At 55.8% G+C, this 26,604-nt stretch overlaps 4 protein-coding genes across 9 annotated transcripts in view; 3 read left to right on the top strand and 1 right to left on the bottom strand.

Moving 5' to 3' along the window:
* ORMDL3 (ORMDL sphingolipid biosynthesis regulator 3) overlaps positions 1 to 26,604 on the top strand; it is a 172,180-nt gene that overhangs the window by 76,989 nt on the left and 68,587 nt on the right. The gene's annotated exons all lie outside the window — the stretch shown is intronic.
* GRB7 (growth factor receptor bound protein 7) lies at positions 211 to 5,966 on the top strand. 2 transcript variants are annotated; one of them, XM_069876756.1, is made up of 14 exons: positions 211 to 366; positions 1,035 to 1,179; positions 1,264 to 1,420; positions 1,503 to 1,624; positions 1,739 to 1,816; positions 2,372 to 2,509; positions 2,583 to 2,693; positions 2,804 to 2,902; positions 3,968 to 4,048; positions 4,122 to 4,238; positions 4,318 to 4,378; positions 4,472 to 4,559; positions 5,039 to 5,132; positions 5,214 to 5,966. In XM_069876756.1, the coding sequence occupies exons 1-14, from the start codon at positions 221 to 223 to the stop codon at positions 5,358 to 5,360; spliced, it is 1,584 nt and encodes a 527-aa protein (XP_069732857.1). In that variant the 5' UTR covers positions 211 to 220; the 3' UTR covers positions 5,361 to 5,966. The 2 variants fall into 2 exon arrangements, with proteins under 2 accessions (XP_069732857.1, XP_069732858.1); XM_069876757.1 differs by having other exon boundaries at positions 1,742 to 1,816; positions 5,214 to 5,965.
* Positions 6,230 to 10,007, top strand: LOC138731159 (retinol dehydrogenase 8-like). The gene is made up of 6 exons (XM_069876906.1): positions 6,230 to 6,359; positions 6,438 to 6,599; positions 8,055 to 8,234; positions 8,307 to 8,400; positions 8,474 to 8,657; positions 9,681 to 10,007. The coding sequence occupies exons 1-6, from the start codon at positions 6,263 to 6,265 to the stop codon at positions 9,918 to 9,920; spliced, it is 957 nt and encodes a 318-aa protein (XP_069733007.1). The 5' UTR covers positions 6,230 to 6,262; the 3' UTR covers positions 9,921 to 10,007.
* Positions 15,876 to 26,604, bottom strand: part of IKZF3 (IKAROS family zinc finger 3) — a 36,378-nt gene continuing 25,649 nt past the window's right edge. For all 5 annotated transcript variants that reach the window (XM_069876787.1, XM_069876785.1, XM_069876788.1 and 2 more), the window contains 2 exons: positions 23,243 to 23,359; positions 15,876 to 18,977 (listed from right to left, as the gene is read on the bottom strand). In XM_069876787.1, the coding sequence (XP_069732888.1) occupies positions 18,274 to 18,977; positions 23,243 to 23,359 (821 nt within the window). In that variant the 3' untranslated portion in view covers positions 15,876 to 18,273. The remainder of the gene's footprint in view (positions 18,978 to 23,242; positions 23,360 to 26,604) is intronic.

The raw sequence follows: 26,604 nt of genomic DNA, 5'->3' as shown, positions 1-26,604 counted from the left end.
GGTGGGATGGAGACACCCTTGCCAACTGCCATGGGGCTTGGCCAGAGCCCGTGGGGCGTAGGGGGCAGGTGGGATGATGCTGAGTCACATCACCACGCGCTGACTCACCGCTTGTCTGGGGAAGGTGCCAAGGGTGGCCACGGGGGGCTGCCCACAGGTGGACCCTGGGGCCACGTGTGGTGCTGGACCCACTTTTCCTCCCCCCCCCCCAGATGATGCCATGGACGGGGGGGCTCAGCAGAGCAGCCTCTGGGAGCCCCCCGGGCCGGGTGACGCGGAGCAGGAGGAGGTCCCCAGCGAGCAGGATGGGGGCGAGGGGCCCCCCGAGGTCAAGCGCTCCCAGCCCCTCTTCATCCACAGCTGCAGGTGGGTGGGGGGGGGCGGATGCTGGGGGTCTCCGTGGAAATGAGGGGGGATCAGTGGTTTGGGGGGGCACAGGAGGTAATACTGGGTGGTTTAGGGGAGCTCAGACCCTCTCTGCCTGGATATTAGGGCTTTCCCAGATGAGGGGGGTCCAGTGGTTTGGGGGGGGCACAGGACCAAGTGCTGAGTGGTCTGGGGGAGCTCAGCCCCTTTCTGCATGTGTGCTGGGGCTCTCCCATGGAAATGGGGGGGTCCAGTGGATTGGGGAGCCAATAATTGTTGGTTTAGGGGAGCTCAGCCCCTCTTCGCATGGATGCCAGGGCTCTCCCATGGAAATAGGGGGGCTCTCCCATGGAAATAGGGGTGCTCCAGGGGATTGAGGGGGCACAGGACCCAGTGCTGGGTGGTCTAGGGGAGCTCAGCCCCTCGTTGTGTGGATGCTGGGGCTCTCCCATGGAAATAGGGGTGCTCCAGTGGTTTTGGGGGGGGCACAGGAGCCAGTGCTGGGTGGTTTAGGGGAGCTCAGCCCCTCTTTGCATGGATGCTGGGGCTCTCCCATGGAAATGGGGGGGCTCTCCCATGGAAATAGGGGTGCTCCAGTGGTTTGGGGAGGGAGGCACAGGACCTGGTGCTGGGTGGTCTCTGGGATCTCACCTCCTCTCTGCCCGCAGCCGGCAGCTACCGGTGGAGGAGCCGCGTGCCTCGTCGCTGCCCAGCATCCCCAACCCCTTCCCCGAGCTCTGCAGCCCCTCCAACTCCCCCATCCTCAGCAGCCCAGCCCTGGGGCAGGGACCCCCTCGGGAAGCCACCTCCCACGTGAGTAGGGGGGATAGGGAAGGAGGGACATCACGGTCCCACCCCGCTGGGGGCCTCGACGCCTACCTGGGCGCGTGCCGGCAGGTGGTGAAGGTGTTTGGCGAGGACGGCGCGTGCCGCTCGCTGGAGGTGTCGGCGGGGACCACGGCGCGGCAGCTCTGCGAGACGCTGGTGCGGAGGACGCGGGCGCTGCAGGACCACAGCTGGGCTCTGGTTGAGCTGCACCAACATCTGGCCCTGGGTGAGCCGCTGGCACGGCACGGCACGGCGCAGGGTGTCCCCGGGCCGCCGCAGCCACCCTGTTGAACCCCGTTCCCCCGCAGAGCGGTGCCTGGAGGACCACGAGTCGGTGGTGGAGGTGCAGAGCTCCTGGCCCCCGGGGGCTGACAGTCGCTTCATCTTCCGCAAGAACTTCGCTAAGTATGAGCTCTTCAAAAGCAACGCGGTAGGTGGCCAACGGAGCAAAGCCATGGGGACCTGGATGGCCCTCAGGGACTTGTATGTCCTACCGGGACCCTGAGCATCTCATGGTTCCCCCCTGATGCCCCTGTCCCCTCAGCAGTCCCTGTTTCCTGAAGTGATGGTGTCCAGCTGCCTGGAGGCCAACAAGAGCATGGCACACTCCGAGCTCATCCAGGTACGGTGGCCACCGCACCCGGCTGTGCCGTGGGGAGCCTGCTTCGCCATGGGGAGCTCACCCTGCTGTGGGGACGATGGGGACCTCATTGCACCACGGTGATCCTGCCATGCCCTGCCATGCCATGGGGACCCTGACATGTCATGGAGACCCCATCATTCCATGGGGACCCTTCTGTGCATTTGGGGACCCCATCATGCCGTGGGGACCCTGCTGTGCATTTGGAGACCCCATCATTCCATGGGGACCCTGCTGTGCATTTGGGGACCTCATCATTCCATGGGTACCCTGCTGTGCATTTGGGTACCCCACCATGTCATGGGGACCCCACTGTGCATGGAGACCCCCACAGTGCCACAGGGACCTTGCTGTGCTCTGGGGACACTCCTGTGGGCCACGGGGACCTGACTGTACCACCAGGACCTCGTTGTGGCCCATGGGGACCTCCCTGGTGCCATGGGAACCCCATGGTGCCACAGGGACCCTGCTGTGCCGTGGAGACCCCACAGAGCCGTGGGGACCCCGCTGTGCCCCTCAGCGCTTGTCTCCCCCCAGAACTTCCTCAACTCTGGCAGCTGCCCCGAGGTCCAGGGCTTCCTGCAGCTGCGGGAAGCCGGGCGCAAGGTCTGGAAGCGCTTCTACTTCTCCCTGCGCCGCTCGGGGCTCTACTACTCCACCAAGGGCACCTCCAAGGTGAGGGGACGGATGGGGACCATGGACAAGGGGGTGAGAGTGCCAGCCCTGACATCCCCTTCCCTTGCTCCAGGACCCCCGGCACCTCCAGTACTTCGCCGACCTCACCGAGTCCAACATCTACTACGTGACGCAGGGCAAGAAGCTCTACGGGACGCCCACTGAGTTCGGCTTCTGTATCAAGGTGGGAGCTGGGGTTTCCATCCCTTTGGCCTGCCCACCCCTGCCAAGGGGTCTCTGCCCCCCAAGAGCCGGCCAGGGCTGCCCCGTGATGGCTCCAGCTTCTCTCCGCAGCCCTACAAGGTGCGGAGCGGCGTGAAGGGCCTGAAGCTGCTCTGCAGTGAGGATGAGCAGAGTCGGAGCTGCTGGATGGCGGCTTTCCGCCTCTTCAAGGTGAGCCCTGGCCTCTCCAGGTGCTGGGGGATACTGCGGGAATGATGGAGTAGATGCTCGTGTCCCATGCTGAAGGATGTCCCCATCCTGATGCTGGAAAAGATGCAGCATGGGTGTCCCCTTCCCCATGTGGAGGTCCTCAACCCCACGTTGGGTGGATGTGGAGGTCCACGGCCCCACACTGGATGGACACAGAGGTCCCTGTCCCCATACTGAGTGGACACGGAAGTCCATGGCCACACATTGAGTGGATGTGGAGGTCCCCAACCCCATACTGGATAGACATGGAGGTCCCTGTCCCTGCAGTGGGTGGATGCAGAAGTCCCCGACCCCACAATGAATGTGGGACCATGGCCCTCCACATCCACTAAGCGGATGCAGAGGTCCCCAACCCCATGCTGGGTGGATGTGGAGGCTCCCAACCCCATACTGGGTGGATGTGGAGGTCCCTATCCCCATACTGGGTGGATGCTTAGGTCCCCAACCTCATACTGGGTGGATGTGGAGGTGCTTGTCCCCATACTGGGTAGATGTGGAGGTTCCCAACCCCATACTGGGTGGATGTGGAGGTGCCTATCCCCATACTGGGTGGATGCTTAGGTCCCCAACCTCATACTGGGTGGATGTGGAGGTGCTTGTCCCCATACTGGGTAGATGTGGAGGTTCCCAACCCCATACTGGGTGGGTGTGGAGGTGCTTGTCCCCATACTGGGTAGTTGTGGAGGTTCCCAACCCCATACTGGGTGGATGTGGAGGCTCCCAACCCCATACAGGGTGGATGTGGAGGACCCTATCCCCATACTGGGTGGATGCTTAGGTCCCCAACCCCATACTGGGTGGATGTGGAGGTCCCCAACCCCATACTGGGTAGATGTGGAGGTTCCCAACCCCATACTGGGTGGATGTGGAGGCCCTTGTCCCCATATTGGGTAGACGTGAAGGTCCCCAGATCATACGGGGTGGACACGGAGGTCCCCATCCCCACTCCAGGTGGGTGCTCCCCCACCCTGCTGTGGGATGGAGTCCCTGCGTGACCCCCCCAGCTCACAGGGCTCTTCCCCGCAGTACGGCATGCAGCTCTACCGCAACTACCAGCAAGCACAGGCGCGGCTGAGCCAGCCCCCCTGGCTGGGTCCCACACCCCTGGTGAGTGTCCCCCAACCCCTGCTCCCTCCCCATCCCGTGGGGACCCCCCTGTCACCCCCCGGCTCCCCCACAGCGGAGCGTCTCGGACAACGCACTGGTGGCCATGGACTTCTCGGGGTGCACGGGGCGGGTGATCGAGAACCCCAGCGAGGTGCTGACGGTGGCTCTGGAGGAGGCGCAAGCCTGGAGGGTGAGTTGGGGTGTTGAGGTGCTGAGCGGGGGGTCTCCCAAACCCACCTTAACTCCCTCTTCTTCGTTTGCACGGCCAGAAGAAGACAACTCACCGGTACAGCCTGCCCGCAGCCTGCCAGAGCTCCTCGCTCAGTGCCGGTGAGCAGCACCCGCGTCTTGGGTCCCATCCAGCAGAGATGGGTTGTGCCAAGGTTGGGGGGCTCCCCACGCCTGACCCCCATCTCCCCGCAGCCATCCACCGCACCCAGCCCTGGTTCCACGGCCGCATCTCCCGCGAGGACACCCAGCAGCTCATCGGCCGCCAGGGCTTGGTGGATGGGTATGAGGAAGATCGGGGGGGGACATGGGGGGGTCATAAGACCCTGCAGCTCATGGTTGGGGGGCTCCTGAGGTTTGGGATGGGGGGTGAGCATAGGATCCCAGCAGCTCATTGGCCACCAGGCTTTGGTGGATGGGTATGGGGGAGTCAGGGATCATGGGGGGGACACACTGGGGTCCTGGGTGTCCGTGGCCCTGGGGGTTAGAAGACCTTGAGGCTCATGGGGTGATGCAGGAACCCTGGGAGGAATGGGAGGGTGGGTTTTGAGGCTTGGGGTAGGGGGTATGGGATCTCAGAAGGGTTTGGAGCCCCCAGGGTTTGTAGGGGACCCCGAGTCCTCAGGCATGGGAGAGAAAGGGTTATGGATGGAGGACAAGTCCCCAGGGCTGCAGGATCTCAGGGTTTCAGGGAGTACCTGGGACCCCAGAGGTGACAGAGGGTCCCGGAGCCGATGGTGACATCACCCATGGTGCTCTCAGCGTCTTCCTGGTGCGGGAGAGCCAGCGCAACCCCAAAGGCTTCGTGCTGTCCCTGTGCCACCTGCAGAGAGTCAAGCACTATCTCATCCTGCCGGTGAGTGCCGGCGCGGGGCTGGGGGCTGCCAGGGTTGCCCGGGGTGTGGGGTCCTGACCCATGTCCCCCCCCCTCCCCCAGAGCGAGGAGGAGGGACGGCACTACTTCACCATGGATGACGGACAGACCCGCTTCGCCGACCTCATCCAGCTCGTGGAGTTCCACCAGATCAACCGCGGCATCCTGCCCTGCAAGCTGCGGCACTACTGCACCTGCGTGGCACTCTGAGCCCGGCACCACCGGCACAGCCTGGCCGGGCACAGCCCGGCACCTCTAACGCGGTTTGGAACAGCCTGGCACTGCCAATACGGCACGGCTTGGCACGTTAGTCCAGCGATGCCAGCACCACATGGCATGGCACAGCCTGGCACCACCAGCACAGCTTGGCACAGCCTGGCACTGCCGATACGGCACGGCTCGGCGCAGCCTAGCATCGCCAACACGGCTTGGCATAGCCTGACACCCCGTGCCACATCCAGCACAACCCAACAGAGCCTGGCACCACCGGCACAGCCTGGCACTGCCGATACGGTGCAGCTCGGCACAGCCCAGCCCCACCAGCACGGTTTGGCACAGCCCGGCACTGCCAGAGATGTTTGGCACAGCCCAGCCTGAGGCACAGGGTCGAGGATGGATCCGGGGGTGCCAGCGCTGCCAGGACCCCCCAACTCAAGCACTTTCTTCCCCGTGGGGTCCCGGCGCTCCTCGTCCCTGGGCCAGGTGGGCTCGGGGGTCCCTAGCCCCTGGCACGGGCTCGTCCCCACTGCCGTGCGCCCCACATCCCCGCGAGGCCAGTCGAACTGGGACTTGTTTTCTACCAGTGAATAAAGGTTATTTTTGCAGAGCTCCCGCCTCGCCTCCTCTAGGGAAAAGCAACAGGCGGAGCTGGGGGTGGGGGGTGTCACTCCTCACAGACCCCACTGCCATCGTCCCCACCGTGTCCCCACAGAGCCCCGCGTGTGGCACAAAGACCCCTCTGTGCACCCCGGGCACCACGTGCGGCTGAGCCACGCGGCCGCCGGCAAATCCCAATGGGATTAAGAGGGGGATTAAGGGTCTTGGATTTGGGGGGCAGGGTGGGAGGGGGGCAGCTGCTATTAAAGGTGGTGGCGCGAGGCTGCGGTTGTGCCATGGCTCCCAAGACAGTGCTGATCACCGGCTGCTCCTCCGGCATCGGGCTGGCGCTGGCTGTGCGGCTGGCGCGGGATAAGCAGCGGCGCTTCCGAGGTGAGCGGGGGGCGAGGGAGCCCCCTAATTCCCACGGGTGGGAGCTGGCGTGGGGCTGAGCCGCCTCTGTCCCTCAAGTCATCGCCACCATGAGGAACGTGGGCAGGAGCGGGGCGCTGGCGGCGGCAGCGGGGCCGGCGCTGGGTCGGACGCTGGAGATCAAGCAGCTGGATGTGTGCGACGAGGGCTCCATCCGCGCCTGCCTCGACAGCATCCCCGGGCGCCACGTCGATGTCCTGGGTGAGCCCCGGCACCCCTGTCCCACCCTGTCCCCGTGGTGCCAGGGGACAAACCCACGCTGGGGACGCCCTGTGCCAAGCGCGTCCCACGATGGGGACCCTTTGCACCCACCCACCCCAATTCCTTGCGCTGGGGACCCCCCATGCCAAGGAACCCTGTGCACCAGGGACCCCCCCAGATCCCCTGAGCTATTGCACCAGGAAGCCCCATGCCAGGGGCACCCTTCACCAGGGACTCCATGCACCATGGACCCTCCGTTCTGGGGACCCCCTGTGCACCAGGACCTTCCATGCCTGGGACACCTTGCACCAGGGACCAAGTGACCCCATGCCCCATGGACCCTCCGTGCTGGGGACACCTTCCACCAGGGACTTCATGAATCCATTCACTAGGGACCCTCAGAACCCCCTGACCCCTCCGTTCTTAGGGCTCCCTGTGCACCAGGGACCCTCCCTGCTGGGGACACCCTGTGAAGCAGGCACCATCCACCCCCAGAACATCCCATGCTGGGGTCCATCCGAGCACCAGGGACCCTCTGAGCTGCAGGGACCCTCCATGCCAAGGACATCCCGTGTACCAGGGACCTCTGACCCCTCACAGTGGGGACATCCTGCACGAGGAACCTTCTAGACCCAAGGCATCCCACGCTGGGGTCCCTCCAAGCACCAGGGGCCCTCTGAGAACTGGGGACCCTCCATGCCAGGGACACCCTGTGCACAAGGGACCTCCTGATGCCTCACCACAAGAAGGATGTTGAGGCTCTGGAGTGAGTCCAGAGAAGAGCAACAAAGCTGGGGAAGGGGCTGGAGAACAAGAGGAGCGGCTGAGAGAGCTGGGGGTGTTTAGCCTGGAGAAGAGGAGGCTGAGGGGAGACCTCATTGCTCTCTCCAACTACCTGAAAGGAGGATGTGGAGAGGAGGGAGCTGGGCTCTTCTCCCAAGGGACAGGGGACAGGATGAGAGGGAATGGCCTCAAGCTCCACCACGGGAGGGTCAGGCTGGACATAAGGAAAAAATTTTTCATGGAAAGGGTCATTGGTCCCTGGCAGAGGCTGCCCAGGGAGGGGATTGAGTCCCCTTCCCTGGAGGGGTTTAAGGGACGGGTGGACGAGGTGCTGAGGGACATGGGTTAGTGATTGATGGGAATGGTTGGACTCGATGATCCTGTGGGTCTCTTCCAACCTGGTGATCCTATGATTTTATGACTCTATGCTGGGGCCATCCTACACAAGGAGCCCTCTGGACCCAGGGCATCCCACGCTGGGGTCCCTCTGAGCACCAGGGACCTCCTGACACCTTGCTGGAGACATCCTACATGAGGGACCCTCTGTGCTGGAGGCACCCTGAGCACCAGGGACCATCCACACCCAGACCACCCCCTGCTGGGGACCCTTCGAGCATTGGGGACCCTCCATGGGGTGCTTGGGGCCACCCCACTGACACCCCGTGCCCACAGTCAGCAACGCCGGGGTGGGCATGGCGGGTCCCCTGGAGTGCCAGAGCCTGGCTGCCATGCAGAGCCTCATGGACACCAACTTCTTCGGCCTCGTCCGCCTGGTGAAGGAGGTGCTGCCCGACATGAAGCGACGCCGCAGCGGCCACATCGTGGTCATCAGCAGCATCATGGGCCTGCAGGGTACGGAGGGATGGGGAGCCCCGGTGGGACCAGCCCCCCTCCAGCCCTGACCGGGACCTCCAACCCATCCAGGCATCGTCTTCAATGACATCTACGCCGCCTCCAAGTTCGCAGTGGAGGGGTTCTGCGAGAGCCTGGTGGTGCAGGCGCTGCGCTTCAACGTGGCGTGAGTGCCAGGGGCACCAGGGGTGGAGGGGTTTGGGAGGCGTTGGGGTCCCCAGCACCCCGTCCTTGGGCAGGATCAGCCTGGTGGAGCCGGGGCCGGTGACGACGGAGTTCGAGGTGAAGTTGTACGAGGAAGCCGAGCGCGCCGACTACTCACGGACCGACCCCGAGACAGCCGACATCTTCACCAACCTCTACCTGAGGAACTCCAGGGACGTCTTCGCTAGCCTGGGCCAGACCCCTGAGGACATCGCAGAGGTGACCGGTGGCCCTGGTGGGCTGCTCCCATCCCACCCCATCCTGCTCCTAGCCCTGGGGTGGGAGAAGCCTTAATGAGCCTTGATTATCGAGGTGTAGTGACCTTGAGCTGGTGGTGGGGCAGAGGTCCCACCCAACAGATCCATCTTGATGGGGCTGAGCCCAGCTGGGAACGAGGATTAGATGGTGTGGGGCGGAGATAGGGAAAGGGGATGGGAATGGGGACGAGGATGGGAATAGGAGGGAAATGGGAAGGAGTTTGAATAGGGATAGGGATAAGGATGGAGATAGGATGGAAATGGGAAGGAGATGGAATGGGAATGGGGATGAGGATGGATGGGAATGGGAAGGAGATGGAATGGGAATGGGGATGAGGATGGATGGGAATGGGAAGGAGATGGAATGGGAATGGGGGTGAGGATGGATGGGAATGGGAAGGAGATGGAATGGGAATGGGGGTGAGGATGGATGGGAATGGGAAGGAGATGGAATGGGAATGGGGGTGAGGATGGATGGGAATGGGAAGGAGATGGAATGGGGATGGGGATTGGATGGGAATGGGGAAGGGAATGGAGATGAGGATGGGGATTGGATGGGAATGGGAATGGGGATGGGAATGGGGAAGGGAATGGAGATGAGGATGGGGATTGGATGGGAATGGGAATGGGGATGGGAATGGGAAAGGGAATGGAGATGAGGATGGGGATAGGATGGGAATGGGAATGGGGATGGGAATGGGAATGGGGATGGGAATGGGGAAGGGAATGGAGATGAGGATGGGGATAGGATGGGAATGGGAATGGGAATGGGAATGGGAATGGGAATGGGGATGGGATGGGATGGGATGGGATGGGATGGGATGGGGTGGAATGGGATGGGATGGGATGGGATGGGGTTGGGGTTAGGATGGAGACAGGGATGGGTTGTGGATAGGATGGAAAGGGAATGAGGATGGGAGGCAGATGGAGGTGGGACAAGGAGGGGATGGGGACGGGAGTGGGACAGTAACGTCCCCGCGTGCAGCACACGCTGCGGGTGATCGAGGCAGCCCGGCCGCCCTTCCGGCACCAGACCAACGCGGCGTACACGCCGATGGCCGCGCTGAAACACGCCGACCCCAGCGGCGCCCTCATGACCGACGCTTTCTACAAGCTGGTGTTCAAGTACGACGCGGTGCTGCGGCTCAGCCTCCGCGCCATCCGTCTGCTCCGCTGGAAGGCCCAGAAGGTGAAAGAGGGCGCCCGGCTGCTGGGCTTCAAATAACCTCGCAGCCACCGAGGCACCAGGATCATCTCGGGGGGCGCCTTGGAGCTGGGGGGCAAGTGGAGCTGGGACCCGCACGGGGTTTCGCTTCCTGCTCCCCGCTCGAAATAGCGCCCGCTGTATTAAAATCGGGAGTGGTGTTTTTAACCAACGCCGGGTGAAAAAGCAGAGCGGCTTCCTCCGAGAGTGCAGCGGCCGTGACAGGGCTGGGAAGGGCTGGTAGCTGCCCTCCCCTGCCTGCCTCCTGCTCCCTGGGGGCACCCGGTGACCTTGCAACCTCTGCATCCATGGGCATCCCAGAGCCCCACCTTGGTCCCAGCAGGGATGGTTGCGTCCTCCTTCCCCCTCGCCAGCACCCCAGTGATGCCCCAGGACGGACCTTGTTGCCCCAACTCCAGCATTGAGGCAGCACAGGGGGGTGCAGGGGACCAGGAGGGTGGCTCGGCTGTGGCACTGGGTGCAGGAGGGGGCGCAGGGATGGGAGAGGGTGCAAAGGATGCACAGCGCGTTCAGAGGGTGCACGGGATGCGCAAAGGAGCTGCAGGGATGGGGCAGAGGGGGTGTGGGTCGCAAGGCGAAGGCTGGGTGCAAGGGTGCTAGGTCCAGGGGTACCGGGAGCAAGGTGGGTGCAGGGGTGCTGGGAGCAGAGAAGATGCAAGGGTGCTGGGTGCAGGGGTGCTGAGTGCAAGGTGGGTGCAGGGGTGCTGGAAGCAAGGTAGGTGAAGGGATGCTGAGTGCAAAGTGGGTGCAGGGGTGCTGGGTGCAGGGATGCTGGCTTCTAGGTAGGTGCAGGGATGCAGGATGGGTGCAGGTCTGCTGGCTCCAGGGTGGATGCAGGGGTGCTGGGTGCAGGTCTGCTGGCTCCAGGGTGGATGCAGGGGTGCTGGGTGCAGGGATGCTGGGTGCAGGGGTGCTGGGTGCAGGGATGCTGGCTCCAGGGTGGATGCAGGGGTGCTGGATGCAGGGATGCTGGGTGCAGGGGTGCTGGGTGCAGGGATGCTGGCTCCAGGGTGGATGCACGGGTGCTGGGTGCAGGGATGCTGAGTGCAGGGGTGCTGGGTGCAGGGATGCTGGCTCCAGGGTGGATGCAGGGATGCTGGGTGCAGGGATGCTGGCTCCAGGGTGGATGCAGGGATGCTGGGTGCAGGTCTGCTGGCTCCAGGGTGGATGCAGGGATGCTGGGTGCAGGTCTGCTGGCTCCAGGGTGGATGCAGGGATGCTGGGTGCAGGGGTGCTGGGTGCAGGGATGCTGGCTCCAGGGTGGATGCAGGGGTGCTGGGTGCAGGGATGCTGGCTCCAGGGTGGATGCAGGGATGCTGGGTGCTGGATGGGTGCAGACCAGGCAGCAGGAGCAGCTGTGCCAGGAGCACCCAAGCGCTCAGCAACCCAGGGGCTCCCCTCCAGCTCGAGGGTGGGGTGATGGGGGTGGGATGCATCCTGTGCCCCCCCCAGGCTGGGCGCAGGGTGCTGGTGCGTGGGCGCCTGGCGTGACTGCACCCGGGAGGTGAGAGCAGGGGGAAACCACAGGCATGATTCAACCCCGCGGGCCGTTTCTCAGAAACCTTCCCTGCTCCATCCACGCTTCCCGGTGCGGCTGTGGACACCCCATGGCCTCACCTGTGCCCAGGATGGAGGGTGCAGGGATGCATGGATGTGGGGTCACTAGTGCAGCCCCCCCCCAAACCTACCCAGGACCCCAGTCCCACGCGCGAGGGGCTGGATGGCAGCTGCAGCCCCATGCAGCGTGCAGCGTGCAGCAGCCCGTGCCACGCACGTGGCCTCCTCGAGCCCAGCTGGCTCCGAGCACCTTGGGGACAGGATGAGCTGGGGGGGTTGGCGGGGAGGAAGAGGAAATATTTTTGCATTATCCTCCCCCCCCCTCCTTCTTGGATGAGTTAATGGCAAAGCAGCAGTGGGGACCGCGGTCCCGGGGCTACGGAAACGGCAGCACCTGTGGGACGTGTAGGGGTGACATCAAAGCGGTGGCAGAGATGCAGCCTCCCCCCCTCCAGCTGCGGTTTCTGCAGATTTGACTAACTTTCTCCGCTCCGGGGGGCAGGGATGGGGGGGCTGCGCCCAGGGAGCAATAAGGGGGGGCCTCCAGCTGCGGCACAGCCCCCCCCTCGGCACAGAGCCACAACCTTGGGAAATGGGGCTGAGGGAGGACAGAGCCCCCCCAGTCACCCTCAGCCTCCCCAGGGAAGGAGCAATGGGGTTGCTGCCAAGGGGGACAGGATTGTCCCCAACCCCTGCAGACAGCAGCGCTGCGATGGCCTCAGCTCTGCTCAAAGCCCATGATGCCCACAGTGGGAAGGTTATCCAAGGCAAAGCAAGGGGAAATCGGGAGCTGCCGTGGCCTGAACTGGGTCTGGGGGCTCCTATATCACCACCAACAGAGCCCAGAGCATCATCTGCAGCCTGGAAGCAACCTCCCTGGTCATGAAACACCATGGCAGAGCTCAGAAGCATCATCTCCAGTCTAAGAGCATCCTCCCTGGTCATGGAGCAGAGCCCAGGAGCATCATCTCCAGCCTGGGAGCATCCTCCCTGGTCATGGAGCAGAGCCCAGGAGCATCATCTCCAGCCTGGGAGCATCCTCCCTGGTCATGGAGCAGAGCCCAGGAGCATCATCTCCAGCCTGGGAGCATCCTCCCTGGTCATGGAGCAGAGCCCAGGAGCATCATCTCCAGCCTGGGAGCATCCTCCCCGGTCATGGAGCAGAGCCCAGGAGCATCATCTCCAGCCTGGGAGCATCCTCCCTGGTCATGGAGCAGAGCCCAGGAGCATCATCTCCATCCCACCCTTTCCTGCAGCCAGGGTGGAGGCTCTGCCTGAGAGGGTGAAGCCGCTCAGGTTGGAACCAGGTTCTTCTAAAAAGTCTGCTGGGACTTTCCTTTCCCCAGCCAGCCTGTGTGTGACCACCGCCGGCCGCTCCCCCGAGGATTTCTCTCGCCGCCCAGGTGTGCCGGCTTGCTGCGATGCAAATGTGGTGCCAGATATAACCCCGCCGGAGGGAATGGCTCGGTGATGCGGGAGCGCGCGGCTCCCCAGGGGCTTCACTTCCCTCCCAGCAAAGCGAGGGGGACATGGGGCGTGACATGAACCTGCTGCCCCCACCACCCGCAGCCCCAGGACCCATCTCAGCCTTGGCACCTACGTGTGCCGGGCTGCGAATCTCCCCCTCGGTGGTGTCAGCATCGGGCACGGGGCTTGGCATGGGGGGCACCCATCCGGCTGTCCGTCAGACCCCAAGGGATGCACAGAGGTGACCCTGTGCCTCGCTCCCTCCTCGCACCATGGATTTGGAACCTCACTCCCACCTCGCACCATGGATTTGGAACCTCGTGGGCACCCAGGGGCAGCGGGAGCCCGGCAGAGGCACCCAGCCCACACGTGGGGCTGTGGAACATCACTGGGTCCTCAGTGGAGCGTGACCCAGTGAAAGGCTGGAGAACTGGGCCAAGGAGGAGGTGGTGGCAGTGACTCAGTCCTCCCTCACCCACCCTCCATCCTGCTCCCCACACGGCTGGTCTTTGGGTGCTGGACAGAGTAGGAGCCAGCCAGGATGCTCCAAGGATGCGGTTCAGCATCAGGCAGAGCTTTAAAGGATTTTTTTGTGCGTTACAAAGCGTGTTTGAACACGATGGGGGAAACGAGTCGCTCTTGGCTGGAAACACAATGGGGAAAACAAGTTCCTCTCCGCTCTATCATAATTACAGCATATCAGGAGATAAGGATCTCTCTGTCATAACACCAACCCAATGTTTCTCTCAACCTGGTGCTCTAAAGGGGGTTTGGTTCCAGACAGGAGAGGGCTGGTTGGCATCAAACAACCTCTTCTCCAGGGCAAAGCCAGCCTGGGATGTGCTGTGGGATTCACTGCCCCCAGCCCCAAGCCCCCTTGGCTGTCCCAGGGCTGTTTCACCCAGTCCATCAGTCACCCAGCAGCGTCACAGCGAGGGGAAAATAACTCCTGGCGCTTGCATTTCACCCAGATTAGGACGGAAGTGGAGGCAAAGGGAACAAAGGATCCTCCGAGGTGGTTTTATTTTCCTTTGTTGCAAGTGTGTCCAGCTTCCTGTGGTAGAAGGCGTCGGGAGAGCACGAAACGAGGGTGAGCAACATCAACCTGCTAAAACTGGTGCTAAAAATGGGCTGTGGGAGGGTTGGTGTGAACCTCCACCCGCCCTGCTGCCGGGACGTTTCCGTGTGACTGACGTGCTCCGGCGTGGGGGGCGCAGCCCCCGTCACCCCGTGGAAACCCTGAGAACCTCCTCGCGCCCGCTGGAGGGGATTCAGGCGGGGCTGAGCGGTGCCTTCACCCCACACATCCGCAGCGGAGCAGATCGCGGGGGACACCGGCGATTGCCAATGGCCTCGCCGGGAAGAGCAGCAAGAGCGTGGCTGCACTGGGAGGAATCCATAGCGTGGGTGTCCGCTCCTCTGCCCCACGCTGCCTGCAAGGAGGTCGCCTTGCATCGTTCGCACACACCCAGCATCACCTGCAGGGCCCTGGGATCCCAGGCACTAACCCAGCTGCAAGTATTTTCCAGCGCTGCGGCTCAGAACCCGGCCAAGGCTGCTGCCAACGCGGCTCCTCGCTCCTCCACCGGAGCCCAGTTTCACTCTGACTGGGCTGGGTAACACCAGGGGGAGGAGGACGGCGTTTTGTGACACATCACATCGTGATGTCCCGAGGCTGGGAGCAGCTGTGTGCCCACACACTCAGGTGGGCATCCCGGGGAATCCAGCAGGAATTGCTTCTGCTCTACCAGGGCAAATTCGAGCTGCTCCTCTCCCTCAAACACTCGTCCTGAGCTTGCTGGGGAGACCAAAAAAGCTGGTGGCAGCCCCAGGTCAGAGCAAGGCATATTTCCTTGGACCATACCACTCACCTATAACCCAGACTGAGGACCGTTGCCATCTTTAAGCAGTCAGAGGAGCAAACTGCATCACCTTTAGCTCCTGAAGTGCATCAGCTCCGAGTATCTGGTTGGTGTCGTGCCAACCACAGCCATCCCCCCAGCTCGGCAGCACCGTGGCTGCAGGCTGGTCGCGGGTTCCATCACCTCTTTGGGATGGTCAGGTCCTAGAAGCAACAGAGCCAGCAGCTCCTAAGCTCACCCCTGCTCATCCACCAGCATTTGCTGTTCGCTTTCAAGCTCTGAGTGTTGGCTCAGGCTGCCCAGGGAAGCTGTGGCTGCTCCATCCCTGGAGGGCTTCAAGGCCAGGCTGGATGGGGCTTGGAGCCCCTGATCCCGTGGGAGGTGTCCCTGCCCATGGCAGGGGTGGAACTGGATCATCTTTAAGGTCCCTTCCAACCCAAACTATTCTATGATTCTATTCATGGGACAGCAGGGAAGCAGAGTGCAGCACCTGGGGTCCCTTCAGCCACTGTGTACACAAGAGCTTATCGAAAATTTGAAATCCAATAAACTTTAAAGCACAAAAAGTCTGTTTCTCAGTGCTAAAAAGCTGGTTTCCTGAGCTGCCTCTTAGGTACGATTCAGGGTGAATAAAGAAACCAAGCGAGACAGACGAAGCGCCTGGCTGGAGCACGTTCAAAGGGAACGGGGCAAACAGAAATTCCTTTCCAACCAAATTAACCAAACCAGGAGCAGGATAAATCAGGTTCACAACAAACCCCAGTGGTTCTTTCCCCTCTGTGTTCCCAGTGAGGTGATTCCCAAAGCTCCCCTGGCCTCAGCCCTACCTGAGACCTTCTGACATATGGGATAATTCCATGGGATTCCACCTGCAGGGCTGTGGGATGGGGCTGCTGCCCTGGCCGTGCTGCCAAGGGAGGCATCGAAGGGGCTGATGCGGGTGACACAGGGGGCTGGGGTCCTGGTCTCTCCAGCCCTGCTCCCAGGACACATCCAGGGAGGCTCCAGCCTCAGCTCAAGGAGCCTTAGGCACCCGCTTGGCGAGCATCACACAGCAGATAAACCGTACTCATAAAAATATATACATTTTAATAAACAACTGGCTTAAAATTCCACAACGTGGGATTGTTGAACAGCAGAGCTGTAACGTGGGGACCACTCGCCAACGCCAAACAGCGCAGGGAACTTCTTTTGTTTCAGCCAACCTTGAAACGATGGCTCTGCCCCAGGGGCGGTGGGAAAACGGTGCCGTCTGGAGAAACCTCCCTCCTGCCTTTTTATAAACCTGGCAGCTGTTGCTCGTGCTGAGGTGCTCAGGGTGCAGGGGACGATCGCTCACCTCGTCTGGGAAGCAGGGCTAGGTGGCTGCAGTCCTGCCTGGCGGTGAGGGGAGCGTGGGGGACTCATCTGCAGAGGGTTTTCAAGGGTTCGGCAGCGGCGTGAGAGAGAAACAGGCTGTGCTGCGTGACACAACGCGAGGAGCATCCTGTGCAAACGACAAGTTACCTTTTACTACACGTAATCTTATTCATTTCTGTTGAACCATGAGGAGGGTTTCCATCAGCCACGACGTGCAGGTAACTCAGCTGCTTCCCCCACGAAGGCACAACAGGAGAGATGGAGCTACCGAGCGATTCAGATCAGTTGGGAGGGAACAAGCTGAAGCCTTTCCAAGCCCAGGTGCCACCTGGAACGCAGAGCTCGGACAGTCGGGTGAAGCCCTTGGTGGAACTGCAGCCTCACACAGAGGATCCTTTCTCACGTCATGACAATCGATACTCAGCAGGGAAGAACCAACATCCACACGCTCACTTTTCTGCCTTGTGATGGGAAACAGGTGATTGGAAAAGATCCTACACCTATTTTATGACTCTGCACATAACAAGGTGGCAGCTCTCCTTACCCCTAACGACCAGCAGCATCTAGAATCTAGGATCTAGCACTTCTACAGCACTTCAGATACTCAGATCCCCTGCGGACTAATTTATCCTTCTTCAGACCTACCCTTTTTGGGAAAAACTAATACAATTTTCATTTTTGTACCTTAAATTTCAGGGAGGGAGAAAGTATTTGAGCCAAAAGAGCAACCCCGGGTCAGAGGGAGGAATGAGATTCAGCATTTCTTGACACCCAGCGCTCCAATGAGGCCTCTGTGCCCCAGCCTTTTCTCACGGAAACGGATGAATCCCCACGGATACTGGCACGGCAACATCAAAAAAGCCCAAAAACGAGGACATCAAACCATACAATGGATGCAAAAAGTCCATCCGAACACACCTAACTCTACGTTATACAAAAATACTTTGCAAAGAATAAACCTTCACTCAGCAAAACTGTTATCAAACTCCTATCTTCAGCGCAGTGACTAATAATACAGCTGCAGAGCAACGATTAGATTCAAAGAACTATTTTCAAACCCAGCATCAAAGTCAGGGTAAATACTCATCTTGCAAAGCAACACATTTCACTCCGAGGGATATCCCCACGTAAAAGCAGACAGAGTGACTGAGCTGTCAGCTCCCACACACTCGTGTACGGAGATTCTCACAGTCTCAGCCGCCAGGACAGGGTGATTCCTGCTCCGAGCCCAGCGATTCTCCCCATCCACAGGGATGTGGGTGCCAGGGCTGGCCAGCACGGCTGCGAGTTTGGCTGCTGGAGCTGAGCAGGAGCAAAGGAGCCACCACGCTCAGCGCAGTTTCCTCCTCGTTCTTGTTATCCAGCAGAAAGAAGGACTTTCCAACAGTGATTTCCCCCAGACCGCAGGGATGAGCCAACCGATGACCTCACTGGGTATCCCAAAAATACATGCTGTTAAAAAAACCCCAGCCACAAAATAGGTCTCGTTTCTTATTTTGCTGTTACTAAGGCACATGTGGGAGTGACTTTAAAGAAAGTAGGCAGAAGGGTAAGAAAAATGAAAGTGTGATGGGGCCATGCTCGCTGTAAGACTTAGGGGAAAACCTTTAGAGAGGAATTAATGATCCGTCCCAGACAAGCGTTGTTCTTGTTTCAGTGATCAGCCATTTGAAGGCTGTTGGGATCATAACAGCTTAAAAAATCTCCTCCTCTACACCTGACCAAGCAGGGCAAGTGGCAGCAGGGTGTAAAAACCTTCTGCGCTGAGTTAAAGCACGTGTTATAAAAACAAACACACATGAAAAAATAAAAAACCAAACATCTGAAACGACTCTTAACTTTCACAAAAATAAAGTTTGTCTAAAATCCAGTCTCTGCTCCTGGTATTTTACACAGTGCCACTCACCACAGCAGCCAGGCACAGATGCTACAGAACATGGAATGACTTGGAAAGAGGAATGGAAAGAGGTGTCGCCTCCCTGTGACACGCATTTAAAAACCGGCATAGAAAAACACTCACTGAATTCCTTTATACTAATTAAAACCCAACCAAACCAAACTCCCCTTCGAGCTAAAGCAGAGCCCTCGGCCTAGGGAAACCAGTCCTTCTATTTGAGCACCACTCTGTGCTCGCCTCGTGCTATGTGCGAAGAGAATTCGTATCGGTCGTGGCTTCTGTAGCCGCAGACGTTGCACTCGAAGGGATCGCGGAACCCGTGGCAGCCCATGTGGATGGTGAACATCACATAATCCAAAAAGAGGACGCGGCAATGGTCGCACCGGTAGACGCCGATGGCTTCGCCTTCCTTGTTGATGACCTTAAAGGTGTCGCGCGGGCATATGGCGGGCGGCTTGATGATGTCGTATGGCCTGGGGAAATCCTTCAAGGACTGGAGGCCGTTGCGGGCTGGAGCGGGGATCATCTGGCTTTGGTGGTAGGTGGGGTTCTGCCGCTCCTCGTGGTTGCTGTCAGTGTCTGTGGAATCTTGGCCGCTGTTGTTGGGGGAAAGACCTCTGTCGGAAGAGATGCTTTTGTCCCTGAGGTGGGGATGGCTCTTCTCGGCGTCCTGCACGGTGCCGTTCGGCACGTCGGCGCGGGTCAGCGGGATGGGGTACAGGCTGCTTATGACGGGGACCATTTCAGAGGTGGGAGCTGCCGGCGTCTGCACGAGAGGGCGCAGGGCTTCGGCCCCGAGGTAGGTGATGGCGTTGTTTATGGCCTGGTCCATCATGCGTCCTTGAATTATCTCGCTTTCCTTTTCGTACATAAAAGTTGAATTATAGTTAACATCGTAACTATGTCGTTTCTCACCTGCAAGAGAGGAGAGGTATTAAGTTACCTGGGTGGGTAAAGAAGAATTAAAACACCGTGATGCTTTTCTAAATGGCAGCAGTCTCTGGAAAGTAAAAAGGCATGAAATGTTCTCTGCAGAAAAGAGGCTGTTCATACACACAAGCAGCTTTCGGGTGAGGGTTTTGTTATTTATTTTTTATAGTCCAAGTTTAGATGCAAAAATTTAATAGAGGAGGTGGTGAGGACCTTTACTGGACAAATCATCCCTAAATGTTTTAAACTGTTTTGGGATTTAGGGGGAAAATAGTATCAAAGCTTCCACAGATCAACTTTACTCATCTTTTTTTCTAGAAAGAGGTAAATAGACATGAATGAGAATACTTGCATGAGAGTTCATTGATAATGAACCAAAATACTCCAGTTTCAATACCAAGACTGCAACCTTCTGTTCTTGGCTTGTCCCCCAAGAAGTAAACCCCTCTCTAACAGAAAAAGTGAAGATCTGATGCACATTTCCTTACTTTTACCCATCTAATAGAGCCACTTTTCTATGCCCTTTGACACCAAAGTCAATTCTCCCACTGCCTTCCGACAACTACAGCTCTTCTGCACCACGTCAAGACTCTCTGAACTCTACATGGGTTTTCAGGTAATCCAACACGATGTTACAACACATTTAGGGTCACTTCATTTGTGGGTAGTGAAGGAGAAGTGAAATACATTCCTCTCCGGGTGTGCTGGGGCTTTGAAAGCTCTAGACTAGACAGAGCGGGAGGAAAGCTAAGAGAACGTACCTGGAATTCCTCTTCTAGCAAGGACTGAGGCAGGAGGGCGGGCTGGGCAGCTCACCGCAACCAGTTTTCTCCATGCCAGGTGCAAGGAGGAAAGAAAACTGCCCCCCAAAAGGGCTACAGCCACTTCTCTAGTGAATGTCTAGAAATAAGCAACTGAATTCTGCAGTTACATAGAACATAAAATCCTTCATAGCTATAAAAAAAAATAAAAATGGGCCAGACCAAATGTTTGATGTGCAAGCAGCTTGCAAACATCAGATCCACTGATCTTTGAGTTACGGTAACTCGAATAGTGCAGATGTTTATCAGTCACCTGTCGACAACATGACTCAATGTGTATGAAAGTCACTAGGTTTCACTGCAGAGACACAAAGCCAGGAGCTCACGTTTCTCTTCTAAAACACTCAAAAAGGTTAGTGAACCACAAGAGTGTAACTGCTTCCAAGCCTCAACAAGACTTGTGATCCAGCAGTGCACAGAAGGAAACAAAACGACAGAGCGCGTTTGTATGACTCATAAAACCAGCCCCAGGCAAGGGAGAGGTGTGAACAAATGTGAAATTAGAAAAAAAAATGGCAAGAAAAGCAGAATTATAGAGGACACCCTATAAATTTTGAGTTGGGAGTCACTGCCACGAGACAAAACCCACGCTGTATGATCACTAAAGCTATTATTCCACTATCCCAGCGGCTTTTAAAATCCCCCCCAAAAGCCCGTTCTGCCTCCCTTAGAGATATCGCAAATGAAATGCAAATTCCCAAATGCTCTTCTGACACACGTCCACGTGTCCTGTCACTGTACGCTCTCTATAGGCACATCCCGATAGCAGAGGGCAAGAAATCTGGCTGTAAATCAGATTGCGACTTTGCTAAGTTACTTTGGGGAGAAAAAGGCATTATATAAAAAGTGGCTTTGCTCTCTCTCCGCTGCAGCAGCCACCTCGAGGCAAGCGCGCGTCTGATTTCGATACCTCAGTGAATCTGAGGCTGAATCTGCACGAAAGCGCCCCAGAAAGTGCTAATTGTGTACCCAGAACATCAAGTTACGGCACTCTGGATTGTTTATTTTGTTTCCTCACAGCCAAACACAGCAAATCGTTCCATTTAAAGAGGCAAAACCCAGTGCTCCACTCCCAAACGACAGCAACCACGCAGGAGAAAGCTGCTGTCAATGGTTTAGAAGAAGAGCAAGGCGCATATGGGGACCAGGGGACGAGGAGGATGGGCTGTGCCGAAAGCAGCTGATGTTTAATCTTTGCTTCCAGCAGGACAATGTCAAAGATTATGGTGAGTTAAGCTGCTATCTGCACCAGGCAACTTGCCACAACGTTACTGAAAAACACTTCATTAAAAATTAAATGTAGGGGTTCTCTGGAGTTCATTCACCAAGCAGCCGCTGGTTAGCAGAACAGCTTTCCGCTTTTTGTTTGTCTCAGTGCAATGCAAAAACTTTCCTCTTCAGAACTCGCACATGAGACGTAGCGGATGACACACACTCATGTACGTGAAGACTCATACATGGTCTGCTGATCTGTGTCCTTATTTGAGACTCAAACTTGTGCACCAGATGAAAACGGGAAAAACTGGGCAAGCCTCCTGGTGCTCGTATGAATCCCTGTAAAGTCCTTGAATAATAATAAAGGGTGTTGGGGTTTTTTTCTGATCAATAGGCTTCATTCATAGAAAGGAGCCAAACAAAGATGCCTTGTTAGTCTACATCTCTATCCCTTCTTCCTGACAAAATGAAAACTCAGCACCCGTTCCGAGAACGCCGTTTCCCAAGAAATCACAAAGCTGTCCTGGCAGATTCGCACTCCTACACATACAGTTCAGAAAGCCACAAAAGTCAAACCAAGGCTGGGCAGGCTGCTCTCGCAAACACGCTTCCCAGGGATAAAAGGCACCCAGCAAGTCATTTTTTCACACGTTAACTAACAAGAAGGTGCTGGTCACACAAGTTCTAGAAAAACACTAAGTTTCAGGAATCAGTGATTTTGTCCGTGTCCTCCGGCTTCTCAAGAGCCCTTGTGTGAGGCAGTATCAGTTCATGCCACCTCCAGCCCACGTTACCGAGCATGGTCACAGATCACAAAAGTTGCTGCTAAAACAAATCAGAAGAGCACTAGGACTTGACTCATGTGCTGAGCGCTTGTGTCCTGCCGCTGATGTGTTTAATAAAACACACAAAGATTGAGCTGGCAGCAATTGCAAAACGAGATAAGGTGAAGCTGCTCTCGGTGCTAAAAAAATAAGGAGGCTAGAGATTTTCAGACCCATTTGCATTAGTATTACTGTTTGAATCACGGCGTGAGATGGCAGGTCTGAATCACACCGTCAACAGTTTCAATATTAAGTACCTGAAGGCGCTTGGATGGCATGTGCCGGCGTTGTTGTTCTCCTGTGTAACGAGGTGAGCTCTGCAAAGCCCCACTAAGATGGCTAAAGAAGAGTTACCAGCTTTCATAGATCAAAGTCCAGTGCTCCCCACCAAATCCAGTCAGTTCTACCTTACCTGTAATAATTAAGTGGCTGGTGCGTCTCTACAGATAGAGCAGCAAGGCTTTAGCTAGGTTTGGACCTTGGCTCTGGGGGGGTTAAGGACAGATCCTCAGAGCATCCCTCTCTCTGCTTCTCCCCTCCCCACTCACACGTGTGATGAGCAGCAGCCACCACACAGAGCTCTGCTCTGAAGGGAAAGCTCAGAGGAAATAAAACAAGCGCTCGGGACCTTGCATAACCGCGTAGAACAGAACAAATAAGGCATTATTAGCACTAATATTGTACAAGTGCTGACTAAGTCAGCACTGGGGACACAAGAGTTGCATTTTGTTTTCTTAAAAGGCAACTTAATGAACCAGCCAAGAGGATCAGGTGCTCACTTCAACACCAAACCTGCCCAATGGGTATTTAAGATCCCCAGCATGCAAAACCCTGATCATATAAAACGAAATGCAAAGAAAATGCTATGGAAACATCTTGTTGTTTCAATTGCCACAAGAAAGGGTTTGATATTTTAAAGAATATTCAAATTCAACAGGATGACTAACAGAAATCCAATACTTTTCTGTCTTTAGGCCTTATTCCACACACACATCCTGCAAGTATCTGCAACTTGAAAGAGCACTCGGCTCTTAAACAGCATTAAGCCCTCCTGCTCTTTCCCTGTAAAGAGAACATTTCCAATGCACAGGTACAGAAAATAACACATGGATGTTAATACTCATCGTATGCATTTAAAAATTGCCTACATAGACAAAGCACAATTGCAGCTTCCACTTGGTTTAACTATCTAACACAATATATTCTTATTTTAATCAAAACCATACAACAAATCAGTATAAACACATCAGAATCATCACTTATGTATATAGTTTTGTATTATATTATATTATAAACATGAGGATATATAAAATAAGCAGAGGCATTGAACTATAGGTTACCGACTTGTACATATTTAACTGTTGCACATGAAAAGCTTTTTTGTTCTTACCAATAAATTTCTGAGGCATTGAGCTTTTTCGCTTTGCCACGTTGCTCGCTAGCCTGTCCAGCACAAGGGCTCTTTCACTCCCCATCTCTGCCTTGATGTGCCTCGCCTCCACGCTCACTAGTTTGGAAAACGTGAAAAGAAACAAAAAAACAAAAAACCAAAAATAAAAATAACCAACACGTAAGCAAGAAGGGAAAAAAATAAAGCAAAAAAAAAAAAAGGAAGAGATGAACGGTTTAATCTCTGGAGTTTGCCACATGAACTGGGAGGAAACAGGTTGGAGATCTGATGTAAACTTGTTTTGCTTTTTCTGTCGTTCTTGCTCTTTGCATCTTGGGCACCAGTTGCGGTCAGTGGAACCAAGCACAGAAACAGGCTCCGATCTTGCAGTCCCGAGCTCGTGCAAGGAGAGCACAAACCATACAAACCCAAGACCTTCATTAGCAAGAGGAAGTGTAAAAGAGGCTGGAAGGGCTGGTTACAAAGCGTAGAGGGAGACAGAACCTCTGGTAGCCTTTCTTTTTGATTCTGAGTAAGCCAGCGTGACACCTGCAGACTGAGAGAGCACTTGAAAACCTCAACACAAGGCATTCAGTGCTCTCGCTACACTTTTTAGAGCTCACTCACATGTAGAAGTCTTCTTAACTAATTACTAAAAACCTGTATAAAATATATCAACGCGCCCCTAAAATAAAGATAACATTGTTGTTCGCTATTCAGTTCTAACTCTTTATTTTCAGGTGTCATTATGACTTATTTATTTAGTACTTACTTTTTTATTTAGTACTTATTTTTTTATATAGTGCTTTTTCTTTTCTTTATTACTTTTTTCTTTAGTACTTACTTTAGCACTTACTGTTTTCTTTAGCACTTACTTTTTCTTTAGCACTTACTTTTTTCTCCTAAATGCTACAGTTAAAGCCACTGAAGGATGTTTTCCCCCTGGCACACTTGCAAGCATCAGCACTTTTTGAAGCTCATTACACCCTCCGCAATTTCTCATTTGACGAACGGTACCTGTGGCTCTACCTTGAGCCGGGGCCACGGACTGTTTTAAGGCTCTTACCATGTTCCAAAGCTCTCCTCTCGCCGTGCAAACCCGTGCCCATCATTTCAGGGAAACCGCTGCTTGCTCTCACCCGAGGGAGGCTGCACAGGCTTTGGGGCAGGATCAGCCCTGCTGAAGGGCTGCCACCTCATATCACGACTGCCAGACTAATACTGAACGTAACTGCTGCGGTTCCCCCTCAAAAGCTCTCGCCTGAAGAGCAACTCAACTATCAGTTGTGGTACTTTAATATTAAACAGTAGCAGGAAGAGTTTGAGTGCTAGGGACCACGGTGGCAAAAGCTGGACTCGTTTTAAGAGACTGCCCTTGCTTTAAGAGCTGGGGAGGGACTGTTTACAAAGCTTTGTAGTGACAGAATCATAGAATCATCAGGTTGGAAGAGACCCACTGGATCATCGAGTCCAACCATTCCCATCAATCACTAAACCATGTCCCTCAGCACCTCGTCCACCCATCCCTTAAACCCCTCCAGGAAAGGGGACTCAACCCCCTCCCTGGGCAGCCTCTGCCAGTGCCCAATGACCCTTTCTGTGAAAAATTTTTTCCTAATGTTCAGCTTGACCCTCCCCTGGTGGAGCTTGAGGCCATTTCTTCTCGTCCTGTCCCCTGTAGGACCCCAACTCTCTCAGTCGATTCTCATACGGGAGATGCTCCAGCCCTCAGATCATCTTTATAGCCTCCTCTGGACCTGTTCCAACAGCTCCTTCTCCTTCTTCTGCTGTGGATTCCAGAACTGGACACACGACTCCAGATGAGGAGGGGCAGAACTCCCCCCCATACTCTACATAAGAGAGAAGTAATGCCAGAGGAAAATGATACAAGCCCTTCTGGATCACTTCAGCCCTGCTAAACGCAGTTTTATTAAGTATTGGACTTCAATTGTGAAGGACAGCAAGTGATAAAAACGCAGTCTCATCCTTCCACAGCTTAGTGTGCAGCACTTCCCTGCACATTTCAAAGTCAGTCACTCCTTACTTGTTTATTATTGCTGTTATTGATATCAGAGGAGTTTCAGTCAGCACAAACCATGACTCACCAAACCTCAGCCAGAACCATTTGTTAATGTTTGTTCAGCAGTTTGCAAATGTAAAAGCGCTTCATGAGCGCTCAATGCCACGACTACTGGCTATGAGTATGACTCAGGATGGATGGGATAACAGGGCTCAATTCAGTCCTGTTTCATCAGGCTGTAACCCATGATAGACATGATAACGAGACCCACTGAGGACACGCACACACACCTCGAAGGTAATAACAAGCTGTTTTTCTAGTCTGGGTTTTATTCCCTATTACTCTGATGTGTTTAGAGATGTATATATATGTATTCAACTGCTAAAATGCACCTGCTTCCAGCCTGGAATACCAAGACACTACGTCACAGACAGTGAGACAGACCATCAGATTAAGGTGAAACTACAAGGGAAAACGAGGTAGGCAAGAACAGAGTCATCCACCTGGATTTTGGCCAGAAGCTCTAGTTAATTCTTGACAATAATGTTATGGGGATTTGAATTTCAGATTCTTTTGCTCAATCTTTACCTTTGTGAGTCGCACTCACGTTCTGTTAAAGCTTTAATTTCACATTTTCAGAAGCTTTGTCTCTATCTTCTGAGAGAATTCAAAGGGTGAAGGGTCTCTAAGTCCTCCCAAGAACTGGACTGGAAGCCGCGCGCAGCTATCAGTGACCATTTCTCTTGTCATCGTTATTTATGGGCCACCGAGGGGGCTTTATTAAATTAGTGTCAAGAAGGCAGACAAGCAGCTTCCTGCAGACGTAACAACAGCCTTTACTCAGACGAGACTGTTGAAGAGACAGTAACTATCAACCTACATAATATGTGCTGGGACATCTCTAAGTACCAATCTTCCAGCTTGAGGCCTGTCTGCCGTTGTATTTTAACGCTGAGAGGCTTTTCTTTCACATTCAGATTTTCTACTCCTTGCTAACGGCCATTTTGTCCTAAATTAAAAAATAATAATCCCTATTTCTGGGAAACAAAACGTCTTTGGCAACGTCTTCATGACAGAGCCTCGGGGAACCAGGCTCTGCTCCTGTGGAGACACAGGTGGTTACACTGGTTCTCCCTGCCCAAAAGCTAACTTAAAACTGTCTCCCCTGCTTCTTTTTTTTCTGGATCACTTATTGAACAATTCAAGAATAATATTTAGTCTTTAGGAAACATTGTTTTAATCACTCAAAGCTTTCTAAAGACATCTCGGAGAGAAATAATCTTGCCTTGTCTCCCTCTCTGATTCCCCTACCCACTAGATGATTCCCCTGCACATCGTGACA

This window comes from Phaenicophaeus curvirostris, chromosome 26 (genome assembly GCF_032191515.1).
Source record: "Phaenicophaeus curvirostris isolate KB17595 chromosome 26, BPBGC_Pcur_1.0, whole genome shotgun sequence".
Taxonomy (NCBI): Eukaryota; Metazoa; Chordata; class Aves; order Cuculiformes; family Cuculidae; genus Phaenicophaeus; species Phaenicophaeus curvirostris.
The sequence above is the reverse complement of the archived record's forward strand: the minus strand, read 5'-3'. Positions and strand labels throughout refer to the sequence as shown.

Bases quoted from the DNA above. Each gene is read 5' to 3' on its own strand.
- LOC138731159 (XM_069876906.1), top strand. From the start codon at position 6,263: ATGGCTCCCAAGACAGTGCTGATCACCGGCTGCTCCTCCGGCATCGGG. The intron at 8,235-8,306 runs GTACGGAGGGAT...CAACCCATCCAG, and splicing joins CAGCATCATGGGCCTGCAGG to GCATCGTCTTCAATGACATC. The intron at 8,401-8,473 runs GTGAGTGCCAGG...GTCCTTGGGCAG, and splicing joins GCGCTGCGCTTCAACGTGGC to GATCAGCCTGGTGGAGCCGG.
- GRB7 (XM_069876756.1), top strand. From the start codon at position 221: ATGGACGGGGGGGCTCAGCAGAGCAGCCTCTGGGAGCCCCCCGGGCCG. The intron at 2,510-2,582 runs GTGAGGGGACGG...CCCTTGCTCCAG, and splicing joins CCACCAAGGGCACCTCCAAG to GACCCCCGGCACCTCCAGTA. The intron at 4,560-5,038 runs GTATGAGGAAGA...TGGTGCTCTCAG, and splicing joins CGCCAGGGCTTGGTGGATGG to CGTCTTCCTGGTGCGGGAGA.